This window comes from Indicator indicator, chromosome 15 (assembly GCF_027791375.1).
Source record: "Indicator indicator isolate 239-I01 chromosome 15, UM_Iind_1.1, whole genome shotgun sequence".
Classification (NCBI taxonomy): Eukaryota; Metazoa; Chordata; class Aves; order Piciformes; family Indicatoridae; genus Indicator; species Indicator indicator.
In genome coordinates this window covers 20,910,572-20,924,554 of record NC_072024.1, presented here as the reverse complement: position 1 = coordinate 20,924,554, position 13,983 = coordinate 20,910,572, and the positions used below count along the sequence as shown (strand labels likewise).

Sequence of the window (13,983 nt, the reverse complement as noted above, 5' to 3'; positions counted from 1 at the left end):
ATTTGGAAGCATTTTATAGCAAGAAGGTCTGCTGTAGTCATACCTGTATTCCATTCATGCCCACAGGTGGCCCAAGGAAGCTCTGTAGTAAAGCAGTTAAACAAGTAGAAGATAGCCCATGCTAAAATGATGATGTAATACACATTTAGATGTGCTTCTATAACTTGGGTAGCGTATCCAATGCCTAGAGGAAAAAAAAAAAACCAAAAAACAAACCAACCCAGGGGACAAGAGAAAATGCTTACTTTTCTGGTAATTTAAAAACAAATGCTTACTACTTCAAGTATGTCTTTACTTCAATTCTGAAACAATTTATTTACTTCAAATTTAACATGCTCTTTTGCAGTAGAACACAGAACTGGATGTTACCTTCAAATAGAGGGCAAACTTTCCTCCAGCATGTAATGCCTCCTTCACTAGTAAACTGTCCCAAGGCTGTCTCCAAGAAAAATACTGGTATTCCACAGCAAATAAAAAACACCACATATGGTATAAGGAAGGCACCTGCAAGAAAACATTGGGCAGGTATTGGTTTTAATGAACACAGTTCCTTGACAGTATAATGAGAAATTGGTTTTCTTAAGAGAAAGATTGCTTACTAGCCACCTCTCAGGTGTTGTGCTGAAAGTGCAGGAAGCATTTATTCCTGGCCCCAAACCTGTAAGCCAGTGTCATGGACTAAACGAAAGAACAAAGTGCCCTCACTACAGACTGAATTTTGTCATGTTTCTCTCAAACACAGAAAAGACCACGGTTCTGCTCTGATCATCACTAGTCAGTCTACACTGTCTTCTCTTCCTTGCTTTACTCAGGAAAGTGAGGATGAAGAAGTATAATAGAAAGTACATCCACAAAGTCCTTTGTATAAAGATAAGTCTGATGATAAGAATCATGAAAAGGGAATGACAAAATAAACTTTAGGGCTATGCGCAAGAACAGGAAAGCAGGTTTGCCTTATCAGTTAGAAATATTAATGTGAATTTCTAGGAAATAACAAAGCATCAACGTTTTTGTCAGATGCTGACAGTAAACTCCAGTATGGATAATGAATAGTACAATTCAATGCTGAAGCATTGCATACAACAACAAACTTTTCTTATTGATTAACACTGAAGTATTGTGTTGTTTTAATGATTGATCCTGTTACTAGATAAAACACCTGAAGAACATGGCTGTGAAGCGTGCTGAAGCAAAGAACTGGGAGAAGATATGCATGTTAGGCATAATGTCACTTGTGGATAATGTGGATTTTAGGTATTCTCTTTAGAATTGAACCTAAATGATTAACCCCCCGCACCCACCCACCCCAACAAATGTCATCTTTTGGCTATGTAGAGAATCCATTAACAAATAAGGCAAAAAGAATTTTTTTCCTTATTCCCAAGTACTCAGACTTTCTGATAAAGTCAAAGGATGACATAGAAAGCAAGTGACTATGTTGGTTGACTGAAACAATGAAAGAAGGAAATACTGAGAAGGAAGCATAAAATAACTGATTTTGCCATTTTTTTACTTTCACCAAAGGTTTTACTGGTTTAACCAAGCAGACAAGTGCTTATCTGAAACTGTACTAAAATCACAGAGCTTTAACTGTCTAATTAAGTTATGAAAACAAAGGTTAGTACCACATACATAGTGTGTAGTATCCAGGCCACAAGACTAATTAATATAATTTACAGTTCCCAGTAAATGATGAAAGCATCCCACTATTCATTCCATTTCAGATCAGCACACTGTGCTTTCAGAAGACGCAGCACATCAAGAGAGATCCCTTCATGAGTAGTCTCTTCCCTCAACCAGGTAATTTGCCTATAGCTCAGCTGCATCTCAAGCAGTACATGCAGGTTGCACAAAGGATGGAATCCTTGCATCTCAGACATGGTTTCACCATGTAATTTATTGTGCACATGGTTTGAGCAGTATCAAATCCAGCTTGGCCCACTCATATGTGTGGTGGTAGTAAGTTTAATGTGTCAACTTATTGAAATTGATATTATTAGCTTTGACTCTACTATTCCAATACACCAGGTTTACATCCTGAAAATGAGAGGCCATCAGGTTTCCCAGCTTGCAACAGATCATATTCCAAGAAATATCTAATTCTAAATATACAAAAAAATAGATTTTCCTGAAACCCACACTAAATATCTGTAAGAACAAACAAAAATAACAGAAGCTTATGCCTACTCTACCTGTTACAACTCAGAGTAATCACCAGAGTCAGGTCAGACCTCAGAAGTTCCCTACTAACTCCTTCTAGATCCATTCTGTATCTAGCAAGTTGTTTCATAGCTATCTGATATATCTTACCATTGTCTTCACCTACCACTCACTGAGTAGTTTTCAGTATTTACATCTGATGCATCAAACAAGTCCAGCTTTGGTCTAATTCCAGTAGGGCATTCCAGAGAGTTACGAAAACACAGGTCATAGACCAAGCCCTCATTGAATAAAATCAAAGTCAATGGCAAATTTCCCCTGGCCCAGAACATGGTCAATTAGTCCATACATTAATTCTGCTCTTAAAGAAGAGAGTGGTGTTTAAGAATGATATTTCAGTAATTACTTTTTCACCAAATCACCCACAAATATGGTTAGAATTTTTTCTATCTGATGTATAGCCTTAAAAATGATAGCATCACATTTTGACAAGCCAATGTACAGACACAACTGGGCATATAGAGGCTACTGTATGAATACCCAAAGCTTCATCATATAAAGAAATATGCTATCTTCTCCTCTGCCAAAACTTCTCTGGGAAAACCTTGACAATCAACAAGAAACTGTTGTGCATACAAATATTTATGGAATAACAGCAGTGCTTGCTAGTCTGAAAATAGGTGAATTCTCATCATCTTAGTTTTGCCAAAGTACAGATGTATAAAGAAAGGAACAGCAAGCCCTATGCCCATCTTTCACAGTAACATTAGCCTTATATTAAGAGCAGACAAAATGGGCCAAACCTATTCCTGAGTTCAGACAACTGTGTCTAGTTTTGGAGGGGCAAGGGAAAGAAAATTGGCACAGTACTGATGGCAAACAAACCTGTCACAGATCAGATCTTTGCACATCAGCCACTGAACACACGATTTTTAACCCAGCCTACATGCTTACGCTAACACGGATTCCTTGTTGCTTTACAAGTCACAGCTGATGTGCTTATTCTTAACTGTCACATCTTACATAGTCTACACTGAACTGTAACCAATAGACATCATATTATACTTTGGTAGAAGTTAACTCTGTTCTTCCCTCTCTCAGCTAACATTCTTATTCTTAATTACATAAGGTTTGCTCTCTTCTTTGAGTAACAGGCAGCTTTTACATCTTCCCCTACCCTACTGTAGTGATCTAGCAAACAATGATTTTAAAAAGTTATAATTGATTTAAAGAAATTTTCATCTGACAAATGAAAAAGTAAACTTTGTAGCATTATCAAAACAAATATCCATCCACTCCAGATTATACTCTTGTGAAAAACTGTGACGTCAGACAAACTTATTTAAGCATGCTTGGGTCTGTGTTCAATTGCAGAAGAGAACATCCAGCGTACTGCTAGAACTGAACACTGGCTTCTAATGCGTTAAAAATCTTACAGAATAAAACATGTAAACATACTAACAGAAAAGAAACTTGTGAAAGTAAACCAGGAAATATTTGGGGATGAAAAGGAAACAAAAATTTAACTATTTCATTCTTAACTATCAGATGTTTTATGCTTCCTGAATACCTGTCTGTACCTAGTGCAAGAAATCACTGTAAAACATTCTAATCTGCTTATTTCCCACATGTGTATGGTGAGCTGTAAATCAGCATATGATACCATCTTACCTCCTCCATTCTTGTAGCAAAGATATGGGAATCTCCACACATTTCCCAACCCAATAATCTCCCCTGCCACAGAAAGCACAAATTCAACCTTATTGTTCCAGTGACCCCTTTCATGAACTTTCTTATCATTGCTGTGGACGAGGTTGGTACTTGAGGCTTCTGGGTCCAAAGCATCTTCTGGCTTGCCGTTAATTATAGGAATAGTCTTTTCAGCTGTCATGACTGTTCAGCCTAGGGAAGAACAAAAGGAAAACGTACAGCTATGATTTTACTTTTTAAGTCACTTGTCGATATCCTTCTATGACTGAAGCAAGTCCTTTAGCATATCTTTTTATTACCTACATAAACTTGCAAACTTTAAAGTCAAGGACGCAACTGTGTAAGGCTAGAGAAGTTGTAAAGAAGGAAACAAGGAAAAGGAAGGAAGGGGGGGAGGGGAAGAAAAAAGACAAAACCTTGTGTACTAGGAAAGGAAAAGATTTCTAAGTGGAGACAGACAACTCAGTAGTAACATACCGTTTTAAGGCACAGTTAGTGAAGGCTTTCAAAAATCCCTCCCTAAACAAGGATCCCAACTTCCCTAACCTACCAGAGGACAGAGATCTCCCACACCTTTCAGGCACACAACTGACAACAGAGATGTGGAGAAGGGGGCCAGAATGGTTCTGGCCTGCCTGGAGGAGTAGGGGAGCTCTCAGAGTACTCACCCAGGGCTCTGCCTGTGCCTGCGTGGCTGGCGAGGGGCAGGTCTCTAGCTGAGTGCCCGGCTCGGAGCAGACCCCGCGGGCTGCAACTCTCCGCTGTGCTGCACGGAAGGCACGGGGCAGGGCGCCCCGAGGCAGAGGCGGGCAGGGGAGGCGGAGATAGAACGAGCAGCCGTAGGATAGCGAGCAACGGGGAGCCTCGTCCTGCTCTGCGGCTGCTGCCCGGCCAGCCGGCACGGATGAGATGGGATAGGATGGATGCTCCCCGCGCTCTGAAGCCGGAATTTGCAAATGCTGAGCCTTCCCTGGAGCGATGGTATAACACCCGCCTCCCCCCTCCGCCCACCTCAGGCTGTCCCGCCAGCTCCCCCCATCCCCTCCTTCTCTTCCTCCTCCTCCACCCGCATCACCATCCGAGCATCCCCAGCCCCTCGCTCCCTCGCCCGGCGCTAAGCAACCGGGTCTGAGCACCGGGCGGCACCCGGCCCCGCTCTTTGCATCCCCTCAGCTCTCCGCTCTGTGAGGGGGAAGCGACCTGCCTGCGACAGGCCTTCGGCGGCGGAGCAGTGGCTGCGCACCTGCCGCCCGCCTCACTGCAGTGCCCGGCCCCGCCGCCGCCCTGCCCGCCGGTTCCCCCGCGCCTGCCGCCCACCGGGCAGCCGGGGGCTGGGCTCCTGGTGTGGCAGCCTCCAATTCAGGCTTGGCAGGTTAATAAATAAATAAATAAATAAATTTTAAAAAAAATGTGTACCTGCAGAAAGGAAATGGCATTAACTTCAGCTGGAAAAGGAGGGAGAGAAGAGGTGAAAACTGTGGGGGGAACATTTGGAAAGTGTGGAAATAATGTGAGCAGTTCCCAGTTACACTGGGAAACAGGTGAAATGACCTATGTGGAGTTTGCATCCAAGCATCCAAGCTAAGTCTGAAACAGAAATAGGAACAGGAAAAATAGCACAAACTGTTTTGCTCCAGGTTGAATTCTCTAATTATTGAATTTTCTGATTTTTTTTTTTTTTTTTTTTTTTTTTTTGCTTTTGGTAGGTCAGTTATTTCCACCCCTTGTTTCTCAACCCAAACTAAATACCTCTTCCATTATTCATCTCTGCAGCGTCTCCTTGGCAAACAGCAAGGCTCAGCTCAGGTTTTAGCTTCGAGTCTTCTCTGGGATCCAAACTCTCTGTCACAGCTGCGATCACCACTGTTTTGCTTTGCAGCTACAGGAGATGCACTGTGGAACACTGTCTCTTAATTCCTGGATTACATTTAAGTGCGCAGGAGGATGCTGTCCCAGACATATTATGTGCTTCCATGCAGATTCCTTCCCTCTTGCCCTCCAGCTCCATGGACTTTCACACTGCCAGGAAAACTTACCCGGTGCTTACTCAAGACAATGGAAAGATGCCCACAGATAGATTTTACATTAACTTCAGAACCCTAACCCTGGGCCTTCACAGGCATGCCATGACCAGAGCTGCATTTAGGTTGTCTCATTATGGTTTGTTTGGGTTTGGTTTAAATGCAGCTGGTATTCATTAACTGATGATGGACTAGAGCTTTTTATCCCAACCTGGCTTTGTAGAAACCCAAACCACCTTTGAGGGTTTTTTGCTGCTTTATCCTCCCCATCTTCATCTAGTTTTCAGCAGGGATCAAAACAAGCATTGCAGTTCTGTATTCCAATCAGACTGAGCAGGATCAACAGGATACACTTAAACATCAAAGCTAAAACTGAATTCTCATTTCATTGCTGAGAGCAAGGCTAAAAATGAAGGGATGCTAAGGGAGAGCAAACATATGACTAACGATTCAGTACATGGGAGAGATCAGTCTTCTTCAAATAGACCAATGATACCAAACTGGAGGGGCCTGCTCCAAAGAACAGTATAGTATGACTGGCAGGTACAAAGGGTGTTAAATCACTGATGTCATTAATTCCTGGCAACAAGTGTTTAGTCCACTGCTGTATTCTTGCACTGATTCCCACTCAGTCTCCTAACTACTGAAAGGTTTATGGGAGTAATTGCAAGCTGCTATCTTTGGGAATACTTTACTGAAATTCAGCATAGTTTTTGCAACATAAAACTTCCCAAATATTAAACCAGATTAATAATCCTGGATTTTTAATCTGGTGGAGCCACCTCTCTTAGAATGAAAAAAAAAAAAATCTGTGAATTTCAGGCTACATCTCAGTTCAAGTACTAACCTAGTGTGTCTCATGCTCCTCATCATGAATTCATGCCTGCATCTGTCAGTCTGGTAGGACATCCACACGTGACATGCAGTCAGAGCGCAACTCAATAACTGGCATGACAATGAATCTTGCAACATGGCTGCACTGTAAGACAAGAGGCTGACAGTTACCAACACCAGAAGGCTCTTATTAGTAAAAGCAGTATCTACTACTAAAACATCAGTTAATTAACTACAACTTCAGTACATATTGTGTACAAGGGCTCAAGCATCACACACCAAGTAGTCTAGTTCTGTCCAAGCAGATTTCTTCTGCTCTGTCTGCTCTGCTCACCATAATGTAACACCAGCTCTGCCAAAGGATTTGGGATCGTTACCTCCAATCCACTCACCACGAGTAAGTTTCCTGGTCATTCCTCTAAAGTCCTACATTAAAATGATGTAACCTAAAAAAGCAATTCAAGGTCTGCCTTGTTCAGGTTTATCTCCACTTTCCCAAGTAAATCCCAAGGAAACTCCATGCAGAAAGCAGACAGAGGTTGAAGTGGAAACCAAATGTTACTGTCAGCCAAAGAAAGCAGCTATGAAATACCAAATGTTCTAACACTACACTTATTTAACTTTATAAACTAAAATTAAAGAGCATGAGGAACTGACACATAGAGTAAATTGAAAAACAAAAGATCCTCCACAGTGTTCAGTTGTCTGAAAATCTGATTCTTTCATCTTGTGTGCAACAGCCAATATACACACAGCTGAAATATGGATTAACAAAGTTGTGCAAGTTTGGATACTAGGTTGTCACCCTCAAAGCTAGCACACCTCCCTGTGTGTTATATACAATTTCTTACTACCAAACTACAGTTTAAGCACAACCTCCTAACACCTAATTGGTTTACAGCTTCTTCATTTGCAATTAAATTAACGGTAACTACAAAATTGATAGTGCTTGCTCTGACAGGGGTGGGTTTGTAGGTAATGGGCTTTTCAGCCCAAGGAGGTGTGTATTTTAGTATTAGAACGATACGTTAACAAGTAAAGGTCACTCATTATGAACATATGTTGCAATGGGATTATATACTGACAGATTTGCTGATAGAAGTTTCTTCTGTTGACAAGTTCTTGTTTACTTTGATGGGAGCTTTCAGCAGTCTAGACATCATCAATCTGTTGGCTACTCTTCAAGGATATAGTTATTAACAAGGCAGGCATTGTTTAGTCAAAATTAACAACTTAGCACCATAAAGTTCCTGATCTATGGTTCTTCTTAGAAGACCAATGCAGTATATTTAACACTAACTTTAACAGTGTCACTATAGCCTAGGCATCTAATCAAATTGGATAGCAATTCTGCCAGGATGTTGCAATAGATGACCCAGATGTACTGAGGAATACACACTGTACCCAATCATCTTTGGTTACTGCAAGAATCCATCTTCAGTCTGTTTTTCCATTTATTCTGTTCTGGGACTTCTAGCTGAGCCATACTTTCGAGACAAATACACTGAGTATTAGGACACACCAACACGTGGAGAATTAACTCTCACGGCTCTTGTCCTAAGGTGCCCAACCTCTGCACAATTCAGGAGGCAGGTAAAGAAAACTGTATGATACAGTTGCACATTTTGCTTATCACACTTCAGTTGTACACTTCCCCTGGAAATTGGAATGCTTTATTTATCTTGCCTTTTGGATCCTTGTTAGGATGCCTCGGGTTTTTTGTAGCACTACAGCTACATGAAAGTAAAATCTCTACCACGATGCATAACATTTTAGCTTACTTATGTGCCTCTAAATTTTTTCAAAAGAGGCAATAAAGACCTGTCCAAAAATTAGGATTAAAGCTACCATGAATAGAGCTAGTTTCCTAATAGAGAGATCAATGCAACATTCACACAAGTATGAGCAAAAGTCATGTTATATAGTTTTGTAAATGAAAAGTCTTGGGCTTAGCTCCATTTCTACTTTTTAAACCCCTGTAACTCTGCAGATTCCTGTGTTGTTTCAACAATATAGAACCCCATGCCAACATAATTGAAGGAAGGGGGAAACAACAATCCTCTCCAGATTTAAAAGCTTTAGTTTAGATTTGATATAAACAAAATCCGCAGAAGCCTTCTGTAAAGATTTCACAAAGTTAAACTCTTTGTGAATAAATAGCTACACAAAAGAAAGAAATATGAAAAGTATTTTGTTAGTGATAGTGATCTAACAGAATGTTTTGGATCAAAAGCCTGAGATTGTAAAGCAATTTGTGAACAAGACACCTTTAGCTATGCTATTGCAGTCCTGACTTAAGTGAAAAAGCAGTGGGCTGTCTGATATGTGCCTAAGCAGTTTTCTGCAATGGGGAATATAAAAGATTTGCTTGCTGCAAATGATAACTTTAAGTTTAGCAACAACTGATTGTTCAGTTTCTGTTTAGAAAGGCTTAACCTCTGTCATCATAGATCTTGCTCAGATTTATTGCCTGTGCTTCACAATGGTTGAGATTCTGAATTTAGAGTTTAAGAGTGGTGTAAAACCCACTTTTTCTTCTGTTGATGTTGCATCAAGGGCCTTCTCTTGTCCCTTGATGCCAGTCTGAGATTCATGTTTTCTTTCTGTTACTCACATTTTATCTTCTAGACCATCTTACTTTCTAAACAGGAGCAGGTAATACATTCAACAAGGATTCTCTGCTACAGAGAGTGTATTGATATGTCTTCCTCTTTCACAGAATGGTGGGAGTTGGAAGGGACCTCTGAAGATCACCCAGTTCAATCCCCCTGCCACAACATGGTCACCCACAGCAGGTTGCCCAGGGATCATAGTGCCCAGGCAGATTTGAAATCTCTCCAGAAACAGAGATGTCACAACCTCTCTGTGCATCCTGGTCCAAGGCTCTGACACACTCACAGAAAAGAAGCTTTTCCTTTGGATCACCTCAGAAGCATCTTGCTGTGACAGGGTTAACCTCAATTCCCTTACAGGTCCATCAGTGCCTTTTGTCAGACAGACTTTTCTGACAGTTATTTGGTGACTGCTTGTATTTTCCTGTGTGACAAAGGAGATCTAACATCTCATGAAAATGGTACACATCATGGGTTCTTCAAGTTGCCACAAAAAAGTATCATTCCCATTGTAGTTTGTGAGGACACCTCATTGCCAATACGGCCAATAGTACCTTGAGCTTCCTAAACTTGAGTTTTACAGACAGAGAGCACGTGGTGGAAACCTCCAACAGTGAGGCATATACACAACCTCCAAGAGTTAGTATTCATCCATCCAAATTGAACAGAGACCCTTTCTGCATCATGTCAAAGTCTTATCTGCTGACTTCTACTTTTAGAGCAGAAAGAAAAGCAAACAATATACAATAAGTTATTTTTATGAAAGAAAAAAAACTCTCATGCCTCTGACTGCAAACCTTGAGGGACTGTACTTCTGAATAAGAAAACATGAAGCATATTTCTATATACTGATAAAAAAATAACAATCCACCAGTTGTTTAGCAAAGGCATGCAGACAAAAGTGTTCAACAAGACAGAGAGAGAGTAAAACGTACTATTTTTCTGTGAAGAGAGGAAAACACCTATCCACAGAAGTGGCAGTACTAAAAGAGAAGATACCTATGGAATGATATTTTAATGTGACTAAACAAGTGGGACCAAATAAAAGAAACGTCAAAAAGAGATCTCAGGAGAATTCTATACATAACACCACAACTGCGTTATCACTAGCAATTACCAGTCAATTATTCTTCCAGGTCAGAAACTGACCTTGCAGTCTTCATACAGCTATGAACATAATCAGTATGCCCAAGTCATCACTGAAAGGGGCTATAACCTGGAAAAGGAATGAACTGAGGCCCAGAGCCTATGGATACATTTTCAACTACAGTAAGATTTTAGAATTTGTATTGTTAAAGGCACTCAGTGAACATTAAAATAAAGCCAGAATTAAATTCAGATTGTAGATGTTGTCTGCAAGCATCTAAACTCTTATCTTATCCCAGACATTCATTCTTGCTGCAAAAGAAAGAAAAGTAGGGTAGTTGCATTGTGCACTGTATGCTTCAGGTTATTGTGGAGAGACTACAAACAGCCTCAAAGTTCAAAGAATTTAACAACTCTACACCTCAGGTGGAAAGATCCAACTTGGCAGGTTCCCTAGGTAGTGGTCCCATTGCAGCTCGTTGTATGAGCAGCCCATGTAGTCAGGCTTTGTGTTAGCCTGTGAGTTTCATAAAATTTAGCATGGCTTTTAGACATTAGACTGAGGCTACAGAACAGTAATTCAAAAAACATTTTCCAGCTTACAGATCACTAGTTAAACGAACATGGAAATGTAAATATTGATATTATCTGTCTTTATATATATGTTTTTAAATGTACATGTCAAGGAGCAGAAACATTTCTTGATGAAAATTAATTTCTCTTGTTCTTATTCAACAGCTTAGTATGCTCATCTCTAACATTTCCTTACTGTATTGGTTTGGGCTGAAATAGAATTAAGTTTTCTTCATAGCAGCAGGTATGGAGCTGTGCTTTGGATTTGTGATCAAAACATGATACTCTTGCTATTACTGACTCATGATAGCATAGCATCAAGACCTTTTCTATCTTCCATGCTGCCCCAGCAGCAAGTAGGCAGGAAGTTGGGAAGAGACACTCCAACCCAGCAAGGGGATATTCCATACTATACACCACCATGCTATGTGATAAAAACTGAGGAGAAGAGGGAGGAAGGAAGGACAAACTATTGAGTTATGGCATTTGTCTTTCAAGTAACAGTCACACACCGTGAAGTCCTGATTTCCTAGAAATGGATAAACATTTACCTACTGATGGGCAACAGTGAATGAATTCCTTATTTTGCTTTGCTTGCATATGCAGGTTTGCTTTGCCAATTAAACTGTCTTTATCTCAACCCACTACACTTCTACCCTTCTGATTCTCTCTCCTGCACCTGATGGGGAGAGAGCAGTCAGATATATGGGGTTGAGCTGCCTCCTGGGGTTAAACCTCAACACCTACCAAGAAGAGAAAGACCAGTGCTCAATCGTGAACACTGAATGAAGTGTCTAATTGTCCTTCACAAACATGGTAACCCATGCAATACTCATCTTGAGTAAAGGGTGGCAGCAACACCGCACACAGTCTGCCAAACGTAGTTATAAAATACATCAGCATGAACTGCAAATTATCGTAAGAAATGCCATCCAAAGGATGTGAATGAAGGAGTGGTTTGATTTATCTCAAATAAGAAAAAAGCTCCAAATGACAGGTCAACCCATAATGAAGATGACTTACTTTTGTCCATATTACAAAATAATACAAAATACATATGACAAGTTATCTCCAAAATTCTGTAAAACTCAACCACACGTTTTATTTTTAGTATCGTCTGTCACTGAAAATGGAGAGCAGCATCAAAATATTGCTTCAAACTTAAAACAAACAAACAAACCAACCAACCCCCGAGGTGTCTTTTGTACTTGGAATGTTGTCATTATGGAATTCTTCTTGGCTGAAGCTGCATGTTAGTAAACCAAAGTAATTGTTGATCAGCTTTTATCAAACACATATTCAGTATTTGTCTATATTTTAGCACTGTGAACACTTAAGCTCTGGAACATCCAGAGTTTTAGAGAAAGTAGCATGTGTTAAGTTCTCTAAAGCAGGCTTAGTATATTCAACACAGACACTGTGTTACTGCAGCTGTTCTATCACATAAATTACATATGACAACTTGGGCTAACTCAGCAAACAACCCTTTTTTGAGCTGTCTGCTGGCACACTGCTGATTAACAATTAATTACCTTCAACAAGACTCCTGCAGAGCAGATGATGTGATACTGCAGATGTTTCAGCCAAGTTGCATTTCTGTGCTCTGTTGAAAAGTACCTGGAGAATTTTTACTGTGTTGCTTTTTGTCATTGTATTTTCTGTCAAAAAATATTCATTTCATTAGTTCTTTATAGTTTTTTTTAAAGATACTGCACTACCTGTGCATCAAAGAAGCTCCTCTTACTAAAATATTTTATTTAGAGTGGAGAAAAAAATTAGCTATTGATGGACATCAATCCAACACCTGTAGACTTATCCTCTGTGATTGAATCAAAATGGAACTAAGCTGGTAGACCAGAAAAAAGGCATTATAAAACCTCACCTCACTATGGCCAGCAGTAGCAACATCTCAGTGTTCTAAGAGACAAACTACAGAATACACTCAAATGTTATGATATGTACTTACTAAGAATTACAGATCTGTGATAGTCCTGATACAAGGACATTGTCTTTCACAGCTAAAAGAGGGAATAGCTGTTGATGTAGACTAATACACTGGAAAGGCACATGGAGATGATACAAGAGTACCAGAATACACATAATTTTATCTCTGCTAGAAAATTATTTTCCCCAATGACTTGTTAGAAATGAGAAAAGAAAATCAATGCCAGAAGAACATTACAGCAAGAAGGCATACATCACATTTATGATTGCAGATCTCTGTGTCTAGAGGAATGAAGAGCAGTAGGTAGATTCCCACTTAGCTGGGATGATGCTGGGTATGGTTGGATGGCAAGAGAAGATACGTACGAATTGCTGTGGGTGGCATTTCTTCGGGTGTTACAATGCAGATGTAAAAGAGAAAGAGAGCAGATAGCTTCTTTCCATTTAAAACTTTACAGAAACTTTTAAGAAAGCCATGAGTGTTATTTTAGCATGACGCTTAAAGTAGAGGTGTGAGGAATATTATTTAGAAGATGCAAAATATTTCTAAATAATTACTACTTCATCTCATCCTCTATTCTTATCCTATTTGCAGGATAGATGAAACTGATGCTGTTTGACTACACTAAAAAGAGAAGCTTAAAATACACTTGCCTCAATCTTTTCCAAATGTCTGACACTGGGCAGAACCATACTACCAGAAGCACTGAGCCACAAAAAACCTAGTGCATGAGAGAAGACAATGTTTTTAAGAAGGCTATTTTATGCAGAACTTGTGCCAAAGACTTATGTCTGACTTCCTCAGCTTCCTAGTATATATAGAATGTCATAAGCAACATACACAGAGAGCAGAGAGGGGACATCTCATGTTCTCTGAGACATGTAGTACTTCTGACTCTAGAACAGGAGCAACAATGAGCAGTGTGGCTCATTTCTCTTTGCAGCCTGTAGCAGGAAAGCTGCTAGTAGAACTGCTCAGTGGAAAGAAATAACTAATTGGTACTCTGTATTCCACCACCATGCTTTAGTTTAGGCACAATTAT

At 40.0% G+C, this 13,983-nt stretch overlaps 1 protein-coding gene across 1 annotated transcript in view; it reads right to left on the bottom strand.

Moving 5' to 3' along the window:
- Positions 1 to 4,051, bottom strand: part of SLC6A11 (solute carrier family 6 member 11) — a 95,466-nt gene extending 91,415 nt beyond the window's left edge. Inside the window, exons 1-3 of the mRNA XM_054387166.1 lie at positions 3,832 to 4,051; positions 370 to 504; positions 44 to 184 (exon numbers count right to left, since the gene is read on the bottom strand). Coding sequence (XP_054243141.1) covers positions 44 to 184; positions 370 to 504; positions 3,832 to 4,051 — 496 coding nt within the window. The remainder of the gene's footprint in view (positions 1 to 43; positions 185 to 369; positions 505 to 3,831) is intronic.
- Between the last annotated feature and the right edge of the window lie 9,932 nt (positions 4,052 to 13,983).